This window comes from Condylura cristata, unplaced genomic scaffold (genome assembly GCF_000260355.1).
Source record: "Condylura cristata isolate star-nosed mole 26May11 unplaced genomic scaffold, ConCri1.0 scaffold00017, whole genome shotgun sequence".
NCBI lineage: Eukaryota > Metazoa > Chordata > Mammalia > Eulipotyphla > Talpidae > Condylura > Condylura cristata.
In genome coordinates this window covers 27626456-27646602 of record NW_004567118.1, presented here as the reverse complement: position 1 = coordinate 27646602, position 20147 = coordinate 27626456, and the positions used below count along the sequence as shown (strand labels likewise).

The window sequence follows — 20147 nt, the reverse complement described above, 5'->3', positions numbered from 1 at the left end:
TTTTTTTTTTTTAACCTAGACAGTCTTAGTGATCTTTGTAAGAATTTTTTCCTAGCTTTCCTAAGGTTCAGGGAAGAACACCATGAACCTGAATCTTTCTACCCCACACAACATACTAGCTGAAGGTAAAATGCCAGTTACAGAAAGGCACATCCTTAAAATTATAGATTCTTATGCCAGATCATGTTAAGATTTATTTTAATATTTTTCTCAGTCTTTTAATGGAATTAAGACATTACACCTATTTCTTTAATTCATCTGGAATTTATTTAAACTAATGGTGTGAGGTAAGGATTCCTTAGTGACATTTTTTGACACTATGTACTTTGAAAACTGTACAAACAATCTATTGTCTCTAGGGATCTTTCCAAAGGACTATTTTATAGTGAAATCACTTGTAATGAGGTCCTTTTGGTCTTCAGTAACAACCTTTTGGATGATCTCCAAGGCAAATCTATCATCAACCTAGGGCTGCTCCAGAGTGACCGCCTTTATTGCAAAATTCCAAATGTCCCCAAGAATAACCTATGTACAGGACTGAGGGTCAGGTGTCAAAGTGAATTAAAAGGTAAAACAATTTCAAAAGAGAAATGGAGGTTCCTCTAAAGTTTTCAATTAGGAAAAGAGCTATTAAGCCCTAAATTGCTTTATCTAGTAAAGACTGGATTAATACCTCCAGCATATGCTTTTCTTTCTATCTTGACTCTGTCTCTCTTAAGTCCCTACAGGTTATTTCTGTAAAGAAAAACAAAAAGAGCTAAAAATTCTGCTTCACTCAAATCTTTCTTAGAACTTAGCACCTCTTTTCTGTCACCATAAATTTTTGCTCCATAATCCAAACACACAGAAAATCCAGATAACCAAGATGGATCACATATGACAAAAAAAATACAATGATGACCTGAGCTTCACCAAGTCCTAAAGCATCATGTCTAAGGGGAAATGTGAGAGCCAACTTTAGAGACAATGAAAAAAACAAAATGCTGCTACTCGCAGAAATATAAACAGTCAAGAACCAAGCAGTCAGGCAAAATCATGCATAACTACTATATATCATCACAGATCATTTGCAACATACCACACCCTATTAATCATTCTTCATTTTATAAGGGTATCAGTTTAAAAAAATGGATAATCACTGAGCTATGCATAATGGCCCTCCTAGAAAATGTCCATATCCAAATTTCTGGAACTTGTGAATTTTTGACCACACGTGGCCAAAAGGAACTTTGCAGATGTGATTAAGGTTAAAGAATCTGAGATAGATGTGACCCTACTCTGTCTGGATAATGCCCCATGGAATCACATGAGTCCTTAGAAACAGAGAACCTTTCTCAGTTACAGTCACATGAAAATATGAAGCAGCATCAGAGCTGAAACTGGCCTTGAACACTGAAGAAGGGGACCATGAGCCAAAGGATAGCTTCTAGAAGCTGGAAAGAGCAAGGGAATGAAATCTCCCCCAGAGCATCCAGGAAGAAAACCAGCCTGCTTGATCTTAGTCCAATGAGACCTATGTTGAACTTATGACAATAAATTCTAACTTGAAGTCACTACACTTGTGGTAAATGATTACAGCACAAGAAAAAAATTACATTTTTAAAGCTGAATTGCTTTTGTTTTTTTAAAGATTTATTTATTTATGTATACAGAACTGGGGTACAGGCGAGAAGTGCAGGGGCTGTGAGAGGATTCACAAGAGACAGAGTGGGGAGCAGAACAGGCAAATGGACAAAGTACACTGCTGAGCAGCGGGCGGGTCATGAGAGGTCTGCTGTGCCAAATGGGTCACCTCCTAACAGGGGGTTGAGCTCACACTAAAGCAGAACTCGCACTGAAGTGGCCAAGCCTAGCTTCACAGTGCTGTGCTTTAATCCATCATGCCACCAGAGAGGGCCAACACACTTATTTTTAAAATTACTTGGGAATAACTAGATGTGGAGCTACTTCCTATCTTTAGATATTCATAAAAACTGCCTTCTAACTAGATATCATGTAATTGTAGGGGGCTCTCTGGTGGTGACAGAACAAATGTCAGCAGCTATCTGGGACAGGAGAAAGAGTTACAAGGAGACATGAAGAAAACTGGAAGTACTAATCATGTTCATTATTTTGATTGTAGTGAAGGTTGTACAGGTATATATGTCAAAACTTGAGTCAAACTTCACATATGTATTTTTGTAACAATATCAACCATGCCTCAATAAATCTTTCTGAAAAGTACGACTAGAAAGAAACATATCTTAATATTGATAGGAAAAAAAATATTCCTGATACAGATTAAGTGAAGGGAAAAGCCATGGAATTACATATAGATCTATTTATGCAAACTATATATGCTGACATTGACTATATGTATGTACATGAATTAGAAAAAAAGACTTTTGCATAGAAGAACTGGGGTGGGGTGAGGTGAGAGGATTCACCAGAGACAGAATGGGGAGCACATCAGGTAGATCTAGTGAAATACACTGCTGAGGAGAGCAGTGGATGAGACAGGAGAGGTCTACTGCACCATGTGGGTCAGCTCCCTAGCTGGGGATCAAACTCAGGCTGGTGCAGTGATAGTTCTAAAAATCCTAGGCCACCAGGGAGGCCCAAGCCTGCAGAGTTATATCTTAGCTGTTCACTATTTAAGACTGTTACTTATCCTTAACTTGTTTGTACTTGTTATAATACCAACAATCATGTATTGTTTCTGAAATTTAAAAAATAAGAGTTAGAAAAGTAATTGGCAGATTTAAGATGATCTTGAAGGCTAATAGCCAAATGCATATTTTTTTATATTTAAAAAAAAAGTGGAGTTTGCATTTAGAGAAAAGTAGCCCCTGCCTTCTATTTAGCTAAGTTTATCAGATGCAGACCTGCGTGTGCTCTCTCCCCAGAAGAGAACCACAACTTCTGGAAGCTACCCTCAGGGGGGTTAGCATTTGTCTACAAGTTAGGCCTCTCAAGGCACAAAGCTGTCAAGAGCTTTTAAAGACCAAAAGTTTCCCCACCAATTTTCAATGGGTATAAGGAACATTCAAGGACACAGTGAAAATGTGACAAGGTTTCTGAACCACACGCCTCAAGTATTCAGTACCTTGGATAATTCTCTGCTGCTGTTGTCGAATTTCATCAAAACCCAAGCCTCTGGTCTCCTCTGGCTCCTCGAAGAGCCAAGGGTTGGGTACCGCACGGTTAGCCCCTCCAGTCATGAGGCTGGACCTAAAAAACAAGATTGAATGTGTTACACAACTCAAAAAATATAGCTCTGCTGTAAATTACTCCCACGAGTGCACGGGTGGCCAGCCTTGCATGCTCTGAATGCATTCAATCTGACCACAATTTATTGCGTCTTTAGTTCATGCCAGCAACTGAGTTCAGTGCTGGAAGAGATATGAGAATGGATCAGGCACAGCCCGCTCCCCCAGAGAGTTACAGGCTGTTTAAGGGACTGTGGCAGCACATGACACTCTTACTAATCCTCCGAGATACATTTGCGTCAAGAATCACAAACGATGGTCTTAAATTCCAAAAACACAAGGCCAAATAAAAGCAGCCTTTTTATTAGGATAAAATTTGTCTCACAGACTATGTGACACCAAAGCACAAATGTTATTTCCTAAGAAGATACAATGACGTGACTACAGATTAGAGCATTAAAAAATGGCCATAATTTCTTTTATATGTGTATACATACACATACGTACACAATGTACACATCATTTCTTACTAAAGGTTGCACACAGATAGAGAAACATGTAAGGCTTAAAATCTAATTTTATCAGTATAATGCAGCATCCTAACATAGAGGATTCTAAATTATCAATCTTAATCTTCATGTTTCTAGTAATCCACAAGGCTCTTCTGCACCAGACATATCATAGCCCAAGGAACAGGGGAAACACATTTTTGGCCTCTGTCTCCATTTTTGTAGGATCTTTTTCATCTTGAGCGTCTCCTTTCCTGTCCACTCTTATCCCATTTGTCCAAATTGCAAGGATCACGCTGTTTATGAAACCATCTTTGAACCCTTCACCCCACATTATGAATAGTTACCCACTTCAGAAGAAAGTTACAGGATTCAAAAGAGAAGGCAAGAACTGAAAACACCCCTAATTGGACTACAACCCATGGAATGAAGAGATGTCCATGCTAAGCTTGAGTCCTGCCCCCATGACCTATCAGAAAGATTTGGGCAGTAACATCTGCCTCACAGGGCTGCTGGAGACTAACGCAGTTATACAAAAATGTTTACTTAGTCCTTGCTATGTGATAGGCTTGTACTCATCAGTGGGGATGGGGAAACAACCGACTAACCCAAATGTCTGCCCTTACAATGTATACAACCTTGTTATGGGGCTGGTGATGGTGGCCAGGGGTGGTCCAGGGATGAGGGGCAAGGGCAAGAGAACAATGCAAAATGTTTATTGTGCTTAAGGCAGTGTCTGAAAGACAGTCATCATTCTATCTTGTTACTGGTATCATTTTAACAATTACGGTGCTAAGATAGGAAGCATTTTTTTAAATAAATGAATATACTCATTTAACTTCTATTAATTTCATTTTTAGTTTAGCACTACTATTCCCATAGAAGATATGTATCAAGAAGAAAAATTGGAAGACAAGTTCTGATTTCTTACAGTAAGATTTTCAGCATGGAGTTGGTCTCTCCTCAGCCGTACTAACATGCTAAACAAAAGAACAACTTACTTCCGCACACTATCAAAAAAGCAGATGTGTTTCTTTAAAGCCTTATTTTACTTGGTTGGCCCCAAGTATCTAAAATGTCAAGATTGGGGATTTACTCCCTAGAAAAATCACTGTTTCACCTAGCTTTGAAGATGGGGATCGGGGGGAGTAGGAAGTAAGGAAGGAAATTTGCAATCATACCCTCTAACTCATAACATCTTGCAAGTGCGAGCTCTTGATCAAAATAGGAGCTGGGGGATGTTGGGTATGGCCCACGGCAAAAGCCATTGCTCAAAAGCAGCACACAAGGTCAGAGGCACGTAACACGAGCTTGACAGTGCATCTGTCACCAGCTCTGAGCAGTCATTCAAGTCAGCATATTGCACCTGAGTTGACAGTAAATACTGTGTCTCTAAAGTTACTGCGGGAATGCCCCCGGTAGCTCTTGCCACCCCTACAGCATATATTTGCTAACTATTAAAGGGGAAAATGAAAGAAAATTGCTCGAGCAATCTCTAAAAACAGCAGATTAGAAGTACAGCCTTTAATTAATTTTAATGAAAATTAAATACCTACAGATGTATTTAAGCACCTATTAGAGAATAAAGTGCCACACGGACGGAATCTAGCATTGATATAAAATACACATCCACCACCAGGCATAGAAGAAAGACTTCCTAGGTCTGAACTCAGACCAGTAGAAGCCCTAAGCACTAGGAATTATTTTGGTCTTGCCTCTCACACAGCTCAACATAAAAGCAATTGCAAACAACAGTACAGTTTGCCAAAGGAAAAAGTATTCTTCTGGGTTATCAGATTCCATGGTTTTGGTTCAATTCTTCAAGGCTGCATGAACTCGCTCTCCAATTACCCCCCCCACTTCCCACCTTTTTTGGGCTCTGAATTTTGCTGAAGCCCCAGACCCACTGAAAGTCCACAATACACGTGCCCTTGCTGCTAAGAACAGGCCAGACAGCTGGCACCACTTGTGTGCACAATACTTGATTTTTTCTTATTAGGTTTTAAGTTTGACTTAATACCTGGAGTGATGCCTCCTCTTAGTCCATATTCTCCTAAGTCAAAAAGGAAAAATACAAAGGAATTTCAGACAAAATTCTTGCTTTCAAGGAGTGTACAATCCAACTGGAAAGAGAAACTAACCACAATTACTAACTAAAATGGGAGGACAGCTAGCTTTGTATCCCTGGGCCATTGCAATACCTGCTTTGGCCCTGGTCTTTCACCCATAAAAAAAACTAAGTTGGGTAGTGGTTTTCAACCTTTAGTCTGGCCTAACATTGAGGACTACAACACCCTCCATAATGGGTGGGGTTGAGAAGTAAAAGACAGGGTTCATCTTGGTGAGAAGAGGCAGGTATTCTTTCTAGAGAATTCTTGCTAAAGAAGACTATCATTGGAAATCGCTTAGATGATCTATAAAAATCTTATAGCTGTAATAAAAAAAATTATCTCATTTCACCTGTACCCCCATGTTTATTGCTGCTTTATTTACAAGTTAAGACATGGAATCAATCCAAATGCCCAAAAGTAGATGGCTGGATTGTGACACATATACACAATGTAATATTACTCAGCAATCGAAGATAACCGCATGCCTTTTGCAGCATCATGGATGGGGCTGGAAGGGATCATGCTCAATGAAATAAACCAGAAAGGAAAAGAAAAATAATGGATGGTTTCACTTACAGCAGGAGCATAAAGGGCCAGGGGGAAAATAACAACAATAACGAACAACTATATACCAGGGTTATTTCACCGGGTTGGAATGGGAGAGGTGGGTGCGGGAAGTACACTGGACTATGGTCATGGCACACGGGTGATTTGGTGATGGGAAGCCCATGCAGATTATAACAGCGATGGAAAAAGGCACAAAGTGATACAAAAATAAACTATTATGTTAAAATTTAAAAATATATTTATCCAGAAGAAAAAAATTATCTTATTGAGTATTAAATTGCATAAATAAGAACAGAAAAAAAGAACAATTTTTTTTTTAAGATTTATTTATTTGTGCATACAGAACTGGGGTACAGGCCAGAGGCTCAGGGGTGGCGAGAGGCTTCACCAGAGACAGAGTGTGGAGCAGAGCAGGCAGATCGACGAAGTACACTGCTGAGGGGAGCAGCGGGTGGGTCAGGAGAGGTCTGCCACGCCATGTGGGTCACCTCTGGAGCAGGCGGGAATCGAACTCATGCAGAAGTGGCTTTAGCTTCTTAGTGCTGTGCTTTAACCCACTGCGCCACCAGGGAGGGCCCAAAAAAGAACAATTTTTACAAAACCCATTCTCCTCAATGCTCCCAAATCCCCCAGCCCCCTCCATTTCTGCTCCAGACCACCACTGACCACTGGTTCAAGCGAAAAACCTTGAAATCAGTTTTGACTCCTTCATACTCCACAGCACTCAGTTCATTGGCAAATCCTCAGAACACAACTAAAACCTGATCACTTCTCTAACTTGATGGCTTTTACCTTATGCTTCATCATGTCTCCTCTTTCCACTCCTTCTTCTACAATCTATTCCCCATAAAGCTACCAGAACAATTACTGGAAAAATCAATCTGCTCCTTCTACTCAAAATTTCCCTGGGTCTTCCCATCACCCTTGGCACAAAATATATTTTCACTATAGCATTCAAGCCACACCAGTCTCCTTGCCTTTTCTAGCATACAGGAGTCCATCCCCACATCAGGGTCTTTGAACCTGCTGTCCCCCCCATCTGCCAGCCTCCCCTACCTCACCCCCCCCACCATTACTAAGGCACTCTTCCCCAATGTTGTCATGTGATCTTAGCCACCTTATTTCATTCTACTCTGCTCTGCTGTCATCCTGTTAAAGGTTTCCCTAACTGTTCAATCTAAAATAGTCTCCTTTCCTGTATCTCCCCAACCCTCTGTTCCAGTCTTACTTTTCTTTATAGCAGTTAAGTCATCAGCTATTATAAATATATATATTATACATATATACATAAATATCAGTTTCTTGCAGTCACATACTTAGTAGCAGTGCCCTAGGTTCAATCCTCGGCACTTTCTACTATACAGCTCGGGGCATGTTTCATATGGGTAAGGGGACTCAGGCAGCTTTAAAGTACAGGTAAGGTCTAGCTGGGTAAGGGAGCGCTGATAAGGCTCTCCAAGGCAGGGAACTTGTGCCATCAACATGTGTGGGTAGAGTGGAGAGGGGGTGAAATGTGTGTGTGTGGGGGGGGGGTTTGGATCTAGTGGACTCAACCCCAAGGTAGGAAGCCACAGGAGCCTCACTCTGGTCTCCTAATCCCTTTCACACTCCTTCTACAGTCCGGTCATTTCCAAGAACTGCCCCACTCCTCCAAGTTCTGCAGCAAGGACGCTCTTTCCTGTTTATAGCTAACCTCCTTGAAGAAGTGCCATCAGTTACCAAGGCCCCCCTGGGAAGGTGGTCTCAAGTCTGCGCTCATTTCCATTCCCCCTGGCACTGGATGTCCACCGGCTTGACCACCTGACCATCCCTATTCACTCTTTAACCCACTGGGGTCAACTTGTGCCTCGTCCCGTCACTAACTCTCCTCATCCCTAGCCTCCCTCCTATCTGAATCTCTTCTCAGCTTCCACCCTGCCCTTCTCCATGACCTCCTCTCCACAACTGACCTTATTCTCTTATCTACAAGCCTGCTCCGCTCCCAGCTTCCTGACACCACTGACACTCCTTGTTTGTAGTTTGCAGGTACTTCCCACCCGCCCCTTAAATATTAGTGTTCCTCGAGAATTCTATTTAGATCTTCTCTTCTCACTGTACTTTCTCTGGGCAGTGCTCTCTATCCCAGTGCTTAAAGGCCAGATGAAGAGTGTTTATGAACTTTTTAGGCCCCAACACACAAGTAATAGGGCAGTCTCTTGAGTCTTGAGACTCCTGACAGTAGCTTCCTAACTGGGTGTCGGAGAGGAGCCTGGCCCTGCACTGGCAGGCTTATCAGAATGCAGGTGAGGGGAGAGTAATGGCACAGTTAAAAAAAATAAAACCAAGAGCCTTCCCTGGTGGTGCAACAGGTTAAAGCACAACACTGTGAAGCTAGCCACAGTCGCTTGAGCACAAGTTCGATCACCAGCCAGGGAGGTGATCCACATGGTGCAACAGACATCTCCTGTCTCGCTGGCTTCTCCCCTCAGCAGTGTAGTTCGCCCATCTGCCTGTTCTGCTTCCTACTCTGTCTCTGGTGAATCCTCTCATTGCCCCTGCACCTCTGGCCTGTACCCCAGTTCTGTAATAAATCTTTTTAAACAATAATAAAACCAAAAACCCACTCATCAAAATCCAGCTGAGGCATGTCCCCTCGCTCTCATACTCATCAATCACTGTGCCAAAGGCTTTCCGACTTCTATATATCCACGTTATTTTCCTAAAGGCTCTATAGCTACACCTACAGCTTTCCACCTAAGAACCGTCTGGGTATTCCATTTCAATCCAGTCTCCCCAACATCAAGCTCATGGCTTTTCACCCCACCATATGTGCTTTCTTCTCCTGAGCAAAAGTTTTGGTTAGCAACATCGCTGTGCTTCTGGGTCATCCAAACCTTTCTTCTGCTGCCATCCCCACCCTGCTTTTTTCTCCTCAACTTTCTCATCAATTGCCACGGCCTCCCTTGGAAGGTGCTTCTCAAGTCTGTGCTCATTTCCATTCCCACTAGCACCTCTTGGCGCAGACCCTCAGAGTCTCTCATGCAGAACTTGGCCAAAGCCTTCTGGTTTTGCCCTCCTTGCTCCCAGTCCCCACCCTGCAAACCATCTCACATCCTGCTACCAAAACCATCTTTCTAAAATAAAGACCTCACCACCTTATTTCCTTTCTAAAAAACATCCACCACTCCCCCAGAAGCTCCAGGTCTTTATAATATGGCCCCTCTGATCGCTGCTAAGTCATCTCCCAACACCCCCTTCATACCCTACTCTTTCTTCAGGCCTGCAGACTGCTCACCACTTCTCAGACAAAGACACAAACTTTCACACTCTCATGTTTTTGTATGAGTCTGGAGGGTCCCCCACCCCCACCTCTTTGTCCATCTGGCAAAATTCTATTCATCCCCTAAGGCTCAACTCAAATGTCACTTGTGCTGTTTAGTCTTTCCCTATCCCTCCCCCACCCCCTCCCCCAAATCCATCACTCCCTGGTGCTCCCCTGGCACTTTGTTCCAAACCTCTAATGTGGCATTTATCAAGCAGGATTGTAGTTAGTTATTTACTCATCTGTCTTCCTTCTTAAATTATGAGCTCTGTGAGGAAAGAGGCCACATGACAGTCATGTTTATATCCCTAGTACCAAAAAAAAAACACACACCAATGCCTTAGAGTATGCTGGAGAAGCATTCAGTAAATGTTTATGAAATAGAACTAGGAAAACCACTGAGCTTTTTAAGCAAAGAAAGATGATATGAGGAGGTGGGGGTTTAGGAGGAGTTATTTAACTTCTTTACCTTGAAAGATTAGGGGGAAAAGGCAAGCAAAACAGAATTTAATTAACTGCTACCTGCCTTTGCTTGAACAGCTAAGACTGACACTGTCCAAGCAGATGGAGAGAATATTACTTGAGAGGGAAGTGTGTCCCTGAAACATCTCATGGCTCAACCCAATTCTGGAAAAATGACAATGAAGGAGAAGACTCAGTTTTGTTTTCTTTTAAGTGAATCAGTAACTTTTATCCATATTCTTTCAAGATGAAACTTATCAAATACATGCTACATTAATAATTAGGTTAGGTATCTGTGTTAAAGATTTCACAGGAAAGTTCCATAGCTACTTCTAAAGATATAAAACTATTCCGCTTCCTCCCCCTTCCAAAGCAATTGGTGTATATCATTAAATTATGATAAAATTGGAGGGGGGAACAGATAATTTAGGTTTTTCTGCTGACAAAGTTGAAGCTTGCTAGAGTTTACAGGGAGGGCGTTCTTATCAACTGAATACAGAATTGAAAAAGCACTGAATCCTAAGAAGTAGCTTTCTTTAGCTTTTCTTAGCATTTCAAAAAGATGTCAAAGGACCTATATAAAACAGTTGCTTTGTCTGAAAAAAATCTCAGTGTTTGAGTACTCACGAGCCACAGGGAGATTTGCACATAGGACTAGCAAGGATTTTTCTAGCACGTGAGTAAATTGGATTGAGTGTGTAAGGCTTTGTCATTAGACTTGCCAGTAGATTTTGAAAATGCTAGGGCTGTTTTGGTAGTTTCTTTCCATGAATATACACAGAGGTTCAAATTTCAATCAGAAATTAGATCCTTTCACATAAACTCTTCAGAGACAAAGCCTGGTGACAACAGGTAACCAGGACACTGAGGCAGGGCTGTGGTCAAGGAGCAGGGCCAAGGGTAGTGTAAGTTAGGGAGAGGACAAGAGGGGCCAGCGAGCAAGGGGCTATGAACCCCATGATTGACAAGCAAACTTCACAAGTGTTTGTGAACAGACTCCATAGAAGGAATAAAGTTTTCTAAAGCAAGGTGATTAAGGGAACTAACAAACTTAAGGGCATTTTTTTTTTCTTTCGTTTCCTTTCAGAAGTTTCTCAAACGTCAACACAGTTCCTAATATCAGCCCCAAAGTCAGACTCTTCTTTCAAGATCAGCGTCTACTGGGATCAATGCACACTTGAATCACATTGAGCATTGAGCAGACAGTTGAACAAATACTCATCATTGAGTGTTCGTCCAGGACAAAATAATTTAAATAAGGAAAAACAACATGTTCATAACATCCAAAGAAAGTCTCATCTTTATTTACTGCAGTCAAAGATTTTTTTAGTTTAAATCAAACTAGTTTTCTAATTTTAATCAAACTAGTTCTAGTTTTAAAACAACCCCATTCCCCTCTTCACCCACCCCCAATATTGCCGGCAGAATTTACCAAGAAATTTCAAAGTAGAATTAAAGACCTGAAAAAAATAGAAGGGCAGTGAGATAGGCCAGAAAGAAAAAGAAAAATACCGGATGGTTTCGTTCATAGCAGTAGTATGATGGACCAGGCGAGAAAATAAGAATAATGTCATATACCAGAGACATTTTGTGTGGGGGTGGAGTGGGCAATGGGATCCAAAACACGTGGGAGGGGAGTGAAGTGCATGGGACTGTGGTGATGACACATGTGTGACTTGGTGATGAGAAACCCATGGGGATTACAATTGAGATTTTTAAAAAATGTACATAATGATGTAAAAATAAACTATTATATTATAAAAAATAAAATAAAATAACATATCTCTACATTTATTAAAAAAAAAATAGAAGGGTGGTGTGGGGGAAAAGACAGTGAAAAATCATTATTTTCACTTCCCAACTCAATTCAGATCCAGCATGAGACTTCTGAGTCATAAGGGAAATGTAAAAATCAAGCCAGGTTCTTTACCTTGAATGTGTGACCATACCAGTACCCGGAAAGCAGAAGAGGGGCAAAAGATGATACATAAAAACAAGAGAATTCTAAGTGAGCCAAGAAGTGGTTGCTCTGTCAGATTTACGGTGGCCGAGCGCCATCTGCTGGTTAACAGTTGAAGTTCAACTACCGAAAAAAATGTCAAGCCATCAATCATCCAATGATGATGACCAGTTAGCTAGCTCTAAGCGCCTTTTGATTACCTAATCACTCTTAAAAAAAGTTTACAAACACAGTGAATGTCAACAATATACATAAATATTATAGGGAGTTTCTGTTCCCAGAGCTTGGCTTTTTGATGCTATTTTTAATAACAGTTCTCCATCTTTGATGTTCTTCACCACTAGTTAAATGACAAACCCAGTGAGAGCCCCAAGGAGGCTAATCATGCAGGTTTCCACCTTTGTCTCAACTCTCCTCTTTTTCTCCTTGTTTATTTAGTATATTTGTTTCCTCTCACTCATTTAATAAAAATACAATGTACTAATATACTCAATTAATTGTGCAAACTGACACATATATGGCTAAAGAGGCAAGTCTAATGAAATGAAATTACTAGCAGCAGCATCACCGATAGTAATAGAAACTTGCCAGCTGATACAGTAACCTCCAAACTGGGTTAATCAAAAACTATTTGAAGTCGTCAGTGAATAATTCATATGCATTCAAGGCACATAAAACCAAGGACTGCCTATAAATTCATCATTTCAACCCCTGCTTTTAGTTATATCAATTCATCTAATTTGTATCTGAAAACTCAAATTATTTAGATGGGCATCCATGCTTTCAACTACAGCATATCTTCTCTCTGGGGCAGAGCCCAGGAATCTATAAACAGCCAGCTGGGCATGATTTGCGGGTTGGTACAGAAATTACTGGTCTAGTCAGATTTGAAAAAGCACCAGAGGGAAAATACACACTGCACAAATTCTATCTATTCTACAAAGACTATCTCAAGTCATTCTACAATATTCTTGACCTCCACCTCATGTGACTGCTCCTTTTCTAGGTACTAGACAGACCACGCCACACAAATTAGCTTTTAATTATCACATATTGTCCTCTAACTCATTTTGAGCAGGATAGAAAGGTCTCTCCACATGGCATGGAACTTCCAGATTCATTTGCTAAGATGGCAAGCATTCAATAGTGCTTACAAAGCAAGCTATGTAGGCATATAAATATCTGCCTTTGCTTACTTGAACTTCACATTATTTTGCAAATGATTATCATTAGTTTACAGAAAAAGCAGACAGTCAAAATTGAAACCCAAGTTTCTAATACTAACTCTACTGTTCCTTCCAATGAACCACACACATGCAAAGTTTGAATGGATGGAGGTAGATAATATTTATCTATTGGGTGCAATGAATAGTAAGAGGGCAAAGTGTCCTCAAAGCCAGGAGGAAGTGAACTGGGAGTCCCGACGAGGAAATGGTGGGAGACAGCAAAGCCAAGCAAGAAGGCCCGAGCAAGGAGCACGACTGTAGTTACAGTTCTCTCTGCCATGCACTTACCTCAAGTACAAACCCTTTTCTAGAAGTCTTCTTATCTACAGACTAAAAAATTAATACTGTCTCTGCTTACCTTTCAAGATTGAGAGTCAAATAATATAATATATATGAAAGTGCTTGGTAAATAGAGATGAAAGAGAGAAATAGAAAACATTTCTTTTTAATAAATGGAACACTTTTTTCAGTTTAGGCATGTCAGTTATAAAGTATTAAATTGGCTTTTTTTTTTTTAAGATTTATTTGTGCATATAGAACTGGGGTGCAGGCCAGAGGCTCAGTGTTGGTGAGAGGCTTCACCAGAGACAGAGTGGGGAGCAGAACAGGCAGATCGACGCTGAGGGGAGCAGCAGGCAGGTCAGGAGAGGTCTGCCACGCCATGTGGTCACCTCCAGGGCAGGCAGGAATCGAACTCATGCAGAAGCGGCTTTAGATTCTCAATGCTGTGCTTTAACCCGCTGCACCACCAGGGAGGGCCTAAATTGGCTTTTTAAAAAAAACAACCTATCTTATAGAGTGTATAGATAACTACTCTTCTTCCTGCTTATTCATAGATTGGAATTTTTCTTTTTTAATTCCTCAGTAGAGAATCTTTCTCTTCCCCCAATCAAAAGTCCCAATGCTACTGGTAATTACAAACCAAGAAACTATTTTATACCTATCAGATCAGAAACCACCAAGTTCTATAACACTGCTGACAGATGAGGTGTAGGGAAATGGAGACAATCACTGGAGACAATGGAAAGCAGTTTTTAAGAGACATGGCACTCATTACCTCTTAAATTTTCAATGCCCATGTCTTTTGTCCCAGGAACCCTTTAGAAATTCTGTCCTACAGAAATAGAAGTCATATTCACTATGGATATTCACTGCAGCAGTAAAGGCAAAAAGCTAAGCTAAACAACCCAATAGCCATCAAATGGGAAGCAGCTGGAAGAATAAATGCATATTCACCATGGGGAAATGTAACCACTGTCAGAAGGAATATTTGGCCTATAGAATGTCAGATCTACTAATTAGGAGGAATGCCCAACTTTAAAAGAAAAAAACCCAGAATAATATGTATAGTACAATTCTATTTCACAAAACAATATTGGAAAGGGAAACTCATTTATGTAAATTTATCTGCAAAAATTTGTATTGGCATAGACAAATGTGAGGAAAGAAACCCTCAAACAGTTAACACTGGCTACTTAGGAGAAAACACTGGAGGGAAGGAAGGAGTATTAACTTTTGGATTGTACCTCAGAATAGCCCAAGTTGTTAAAATGAACATGTATCATGTTGATAATTTGTCTAAAATCCAATTAAAACTGAGAGAGTGAGAGTGAAGGGCAGGGGGACGGGGCAAGAATGTAAGGGGGACAAAAGGTATACAAGTAAAAGATAACTGAAACTGATCTTTACAGCAACCCTCTTCTTTTAAAAATTAAGAATGGGGGGAAAGTCAAATACCAAAATCAAACTTCTTTCCCCAGTGGAGTGATGGAGAGGAAAGATATGAAAGGAAAAGGTAGGAAGATGAAAGAAAAGAAGCCAAAATGGACAGGCTGGGGATGGGGCAAGTCAATGAGGAGGAAGTTCAAGATGACAGCAATTTCACAGAGGAGAAGTGAGAAAATTTAAAAGAAAACTGAAAGGTGAGATTACTCCGTTTTCTAAAGAAGGCAGAGAAGCACCTTAACATTCTGTCCACACTCTCAAGGGAGAGACACCTTAACTTTTCAAAATTTAGAAAATGAGCCGGTCGGAGTTAAGTCTCCCCAGTTCTATCTACCCCTTACATCTCCATTCTGTGTTCAGTATATAGCTGTGTGTGTGTGTATACACACGCTCACATAAATATGTGGTCATATACATAAAAAAGCATACTGATAAGTATGTGTATGTATATAAGAGTTACATTTACATGAAACTCTTATATAAAGCAAATATACATCTGTATATATAAGTGCAAGTGTGTATAAATTTATATTTGCATACATACATGTGTACATGTGTACTATAGCTGGTCCTGACCTCAAATAACATAGTTTTGTTGCAACATTGATGGCCTATGTCTAACCAAATGACACTTGGGGACCTGCTTTCACATTTTATGTTGTTTCACTTAAAGCAGCCTATCGTTGACAATAAGCAAAGACTTACTGTACATGTGTGTACCATACAAAAATATATGTATATATGTACTTGCATATTTTTAAATCTAAATAGAACATATGAACTGAAAATCTTAAGTGTACATCACAAAGATAACTTGCCAAGTGAACAGTCCTCACCGACCTCTATGTCAGACAAGGAACAAAGCATTAGCAGAACTCCAGGTTCCTTTGTGCCCCCTTCCAGTTACTGCTCACCCCAGAGGGAACCACTTTTGTGATTTACAATCCCATAAATAAGTTTTGCTTCTATAGAAATAGAATCTTACAACATGCCTTATGTCTGGCTTATTTCATGCCTCATTATGTTCATGAGATTCATCCACAGTGTGTATAGTTACAGATGCTTTGTTCTCATGTGTTGTTCAATAGTGTATGGAAATGTCATGTTTCCTTTATTCACTATCACTTACTGGTTATTTCCAGGTGGAACTTTTGACACTAAATGCCGTGACACAGTTTTGTACCTATCTTCTGCGCAATTTAGTTTTAAAAGATATAGTCAAGTACTTTTCCAAAGTGGTTGTACAACTGATAGTCCCACCTGTAGATTATGAGAATTCCAGTTACTCCACATCTTGGCAGCACTTGACATGTCTGTCATTTTCATTGCAGTCGTTCTGCTAAGTATAATGGTATGACATCATGGTATTAGTTTGCAATTTCCTGATGCCTAGTGAAGTTGAACAACTTTCCATATGTTCATCAGTCATCGGATAGCCTCTTTTTGTGATGTCTAAGTTCAAGACTTTCCACCTATTTTTTTTTGGGGGGGGGGGACAAGTTGCCTGCCTTTTCCTTGGTTTACAGGGATTCTTTGCATATTCTGAAGATGACTTCTATGTTGGATCTATGCAATATAGATTCTTATACTATGAATGTCCTTTTACTTTGTGTTATCATTGATTAACAGAATTTCTAACTTTACTTATAAACAACTTACCCTGTATTTCTTTCATAATTAGTGGGTTTGTGTTCTGCTGGAGAAATATTTGCCTATTCCAAGATCAAAAAAGTATTCTACATTTTTCATCTGAAAAATTTGTTTTACCTTTCACATTAAGATCTACAATCTGGCCCTCCCTGGTGGTGCAGTGGGTTAAAGCACTGCACTGAGAAGCTAAAGCCACTTCCGCATGAGTTCAATTCCCGTCTTCCCCGGAGGTGACTACATGGCGTGGCAGACCTCTCCTGACCTGTCTGCTGCTCCCTTCAGCAGTGTACTTTGTCGATCTGCCTGTTCTGCTCCCCACTCTGTCTCTTGTGAAGCCTCTCACCACCCCTGAGCCTCTAGCCTGTACCCTAGTTCTGTATGTACAAATAAATCTTTAAAAAAAAAAAAGATCTTCAATCTTTTGGGAATTGATCTTTACAGGGGTTGCCTGCAGAAGCTAAGTCTCATCTTTTTCCTGTATGGCTATTCAGCTGACCTGGTGCTAATTATTGAAGAGGTGGTCAGTCTCTACACCACTGCTGCAGTATCACCTACATCACAGGTCAAGTGACACCTCTACACCAGACTGATTCCAGACTCTTCAAGTCTTTTTGTTCTTAAAAATTGTCTTGGCGGCCCCCATCCTAGAGGCACAGCATGTTAAAGCACAGCACTGAGAAGCTAATGCCACTTCAGCAAGAGTTCAATCCTGGCCCCGGAGGTGACCCACATGGCACAGCAGACCTCTCCTGACCTGCTCGCTGCTCCCCTCAGCAATGCATTTAATCAATCGGCCTGTTCTGCTCCCCACTGTTTCTGGTGAATCTTCTCACTGCCCCTGCACCTCTGGCCTATACCCCAGCTCTGTATGTATAAATCTTTAAAAAAAAAAAAATTGCCTTCGCCCTTCACACTGCCATACACACCTCAGAATCAGCTTAAGTGACAAAATTCCAGCTAAGGACGCTAAATTTATTTGCTCTGATTCTACAAAATCAGTTTTGAGGGAACTGATATCTTTACAATATTGAGTCTCTCAGTGTCTGGGTGTGGTATAACCTTCTACTAGGTTTTCCTTAGTTTTGCTAAAGAATATTTAGAATTTTCAGTGTACAGATCTCAAATCTTTGATTTATTCCAGCATGTTTCATGTTTTTAAATACTATTTGGTAATTTGTTATTGCCCAGTTTTCAAGCCTTTCTAAAGAAAAACTGCCAGGTTGCTTCTGTTGGCCTGTTTGTGGACAGCCTCTGCTTTCTCCATCCCAGGGCTAACTTTATGGCTTCATGGTATCCATCAACAACACAGGGTTGCAATGCTGATGCTTGTTGAGACCTCAAGGCCTCTGGGTACACTTGCTTGATCAGCCATCTAAAGGGATAATCTTTCTTTCCAATCAGTCTCTACTGGAACGAAAACTTCCTTTCCAACCCAGAGAGAAAAACATCTGGACTAAATGACTATGGAGATCCTTCGAGTGATCACCAGTCTCATGAGAACACACATGAACCAAAAACTTCAAATAGCTACTCTGCCAAATCTGGAGGCAGTTTTAAGATATTGAAGAGTACTGCTTTAGACATTCCACTTTCTAGTAGCTAGGAAACTGTTAGCAGAAAAGATGGTATACACTAATGAGGGCATATTATACCTTAAATCATGATGAAAAATAAAAAAGGTGAGGGCTTTCCCTGGTGGCACAGTCAGTTAAAGCACAGCACCAAGAAGTTAAAGCCACTTTGGCATGAGTTCAATCCCCACCCTGGAGGTGACCCACATGGCGGGCAGACCTCTCCTGACCCACCCGCTGCTCTCCTCAGCAGTGTACTTCGATGATCTGCCTGTTCTGCTCCCTACTCTGTCTCTAGCGAATCCTCTCACTGCCCTTGTGCCTCTGGCCTATACTCCAGTTTTGTATGCATACATAAATAAATCATTTTAAAAAAAATTTAAAAGGTGAGAGGAAGATTGGAGATGGGTGGATGTGTGGTTCTGTTTGTACATATACAGAATCTCTCCGGAAGGATACATTTCAAAAGAGTTCAAAACGACCCTCTCTGGGAAGAAATGGGAAACTGAACATCAGAAAGAGAGGGAGCTTCATTTTTCAATTCTTACTCTTTTGTACACTTTGAATTTTTACCACTTGATTAAAAATTATTTTAGTTTTAAAAATTCCTTAAAAGTAAATATTCTATTCTCTTAGTTCCCATACGCTACTGGGACATCCCAAAGCATCAACATTTTGGCCTAACCTATCAACTAAACTGCCACTTTTACAAAAGGATCCATGAAAAAGTGCCTGGACATAACAGGTGCCATACTGCCCTGCCCAAGAAAGCACGACTGCCTGCACACGCATGGATGGTGTCAATAGCAGCCAATTCAGGAAAATGAATATGCCACATATATTCCAGATTTTTCAGACCCTACTTCAAGTATTTCCTGTGGTCAAACTAATTATCCATCCATGAACCAAATAACCTATTACATGTCTCCAAAATATGGAGACATACTCCCAAAATGGAATTACACAATACTTAATGTAAAATGCATAAGCTCATCTGTCTACAGAAGCAGACAGATTATCTTAAAATTATCTGGATGTATTGTTGTTTTGTCACACCACCAAAGCACTTCTGCAACCTTTTTAAGAAGACCAACATGTTGGAGAAGTGTGGAGAGAAGAGAACCTTTATACACTGTTGGTGGGAAACTAAGTTAGTGAAACCATTATAGAAAGCATTATGGGGATTCCTCAAAAATTAAAAATGGAAATTCTAAAAAAAAGAAAGTAAATTGGAAGTTTAAAACAATTATCTAGGCTCCACTTGGGCCTAGATAAAATAACCCAGTGAGCTGCCACTTCTCTGGAATTTCAGGAACCAAAGAGACCGGAGAGGTAGCAGGAGATGAGGTTCTTACTGAGGGCACAGAAGTGAAGAACCTGTCTCTAGTAACAGAAGAAACTCAAGGTCGAAAGAGCCGCAGCTGCTAACGGAGGGGCAGATATTCTGGTTTGCCTCTCCAACATCCTGACGTGTCTTCTCCATTGCTTTCAGAACCTCAATTGGGTTCTAGTTTCCATGCTCAGGGATTAAGACTCCATACTGCATTCTGGCCTAGGGATATCTCTATTCTGAAGAAACCAAGTCAATTATTATCCCCACATGTTTTTGGTAGAACATGGTACATAATACAGTTCTAGTCTATTTCTATGTTGAGCTAGGAAAGATAAAAGAAAATACAAACTGCACAAGAATTAGAATTTAAAGAAAAACTACTAAAATCAGAATTAAGGAAGTGACTATAATATTAATGGCAAGGGTCAGATAAAAAACTTTCATAAAGACATTTAAAACCACGATGGAATAAAATTTAAATTTAAGGCCCTCCCTGGTGGCGCAGCGGGTTAAAGCACAGCACTGAGAAGCTAAAGCCACTTCC

The 20147-nt window shown here is 40.5% G+C and overlaps 1 protein-coding gene across 2 annotated transcripts in view; it reads right to left on the bottom strand.

Annotated features, from left to right (window-relative positions):
• STX8 (syntaxin 8) overlaps window positions 1-20147 on the bottom strand; it is a 218605-nt gene that overhangs the window by 166446 nt on the left and 32012 nt on the right. For both annotated transcript variants that reach the window (XM_012726710.1, XM_012726711.1), the window contains exon 5: window positions 3086-3210. In XM_012726710.1, the coding sequence (XP_012582164.1) occupies window positions 3086-3210 (125 nt within the window). The remainder of the gene's footprint in view (window positions 1-3085; window positions 3211-20147) is intronic.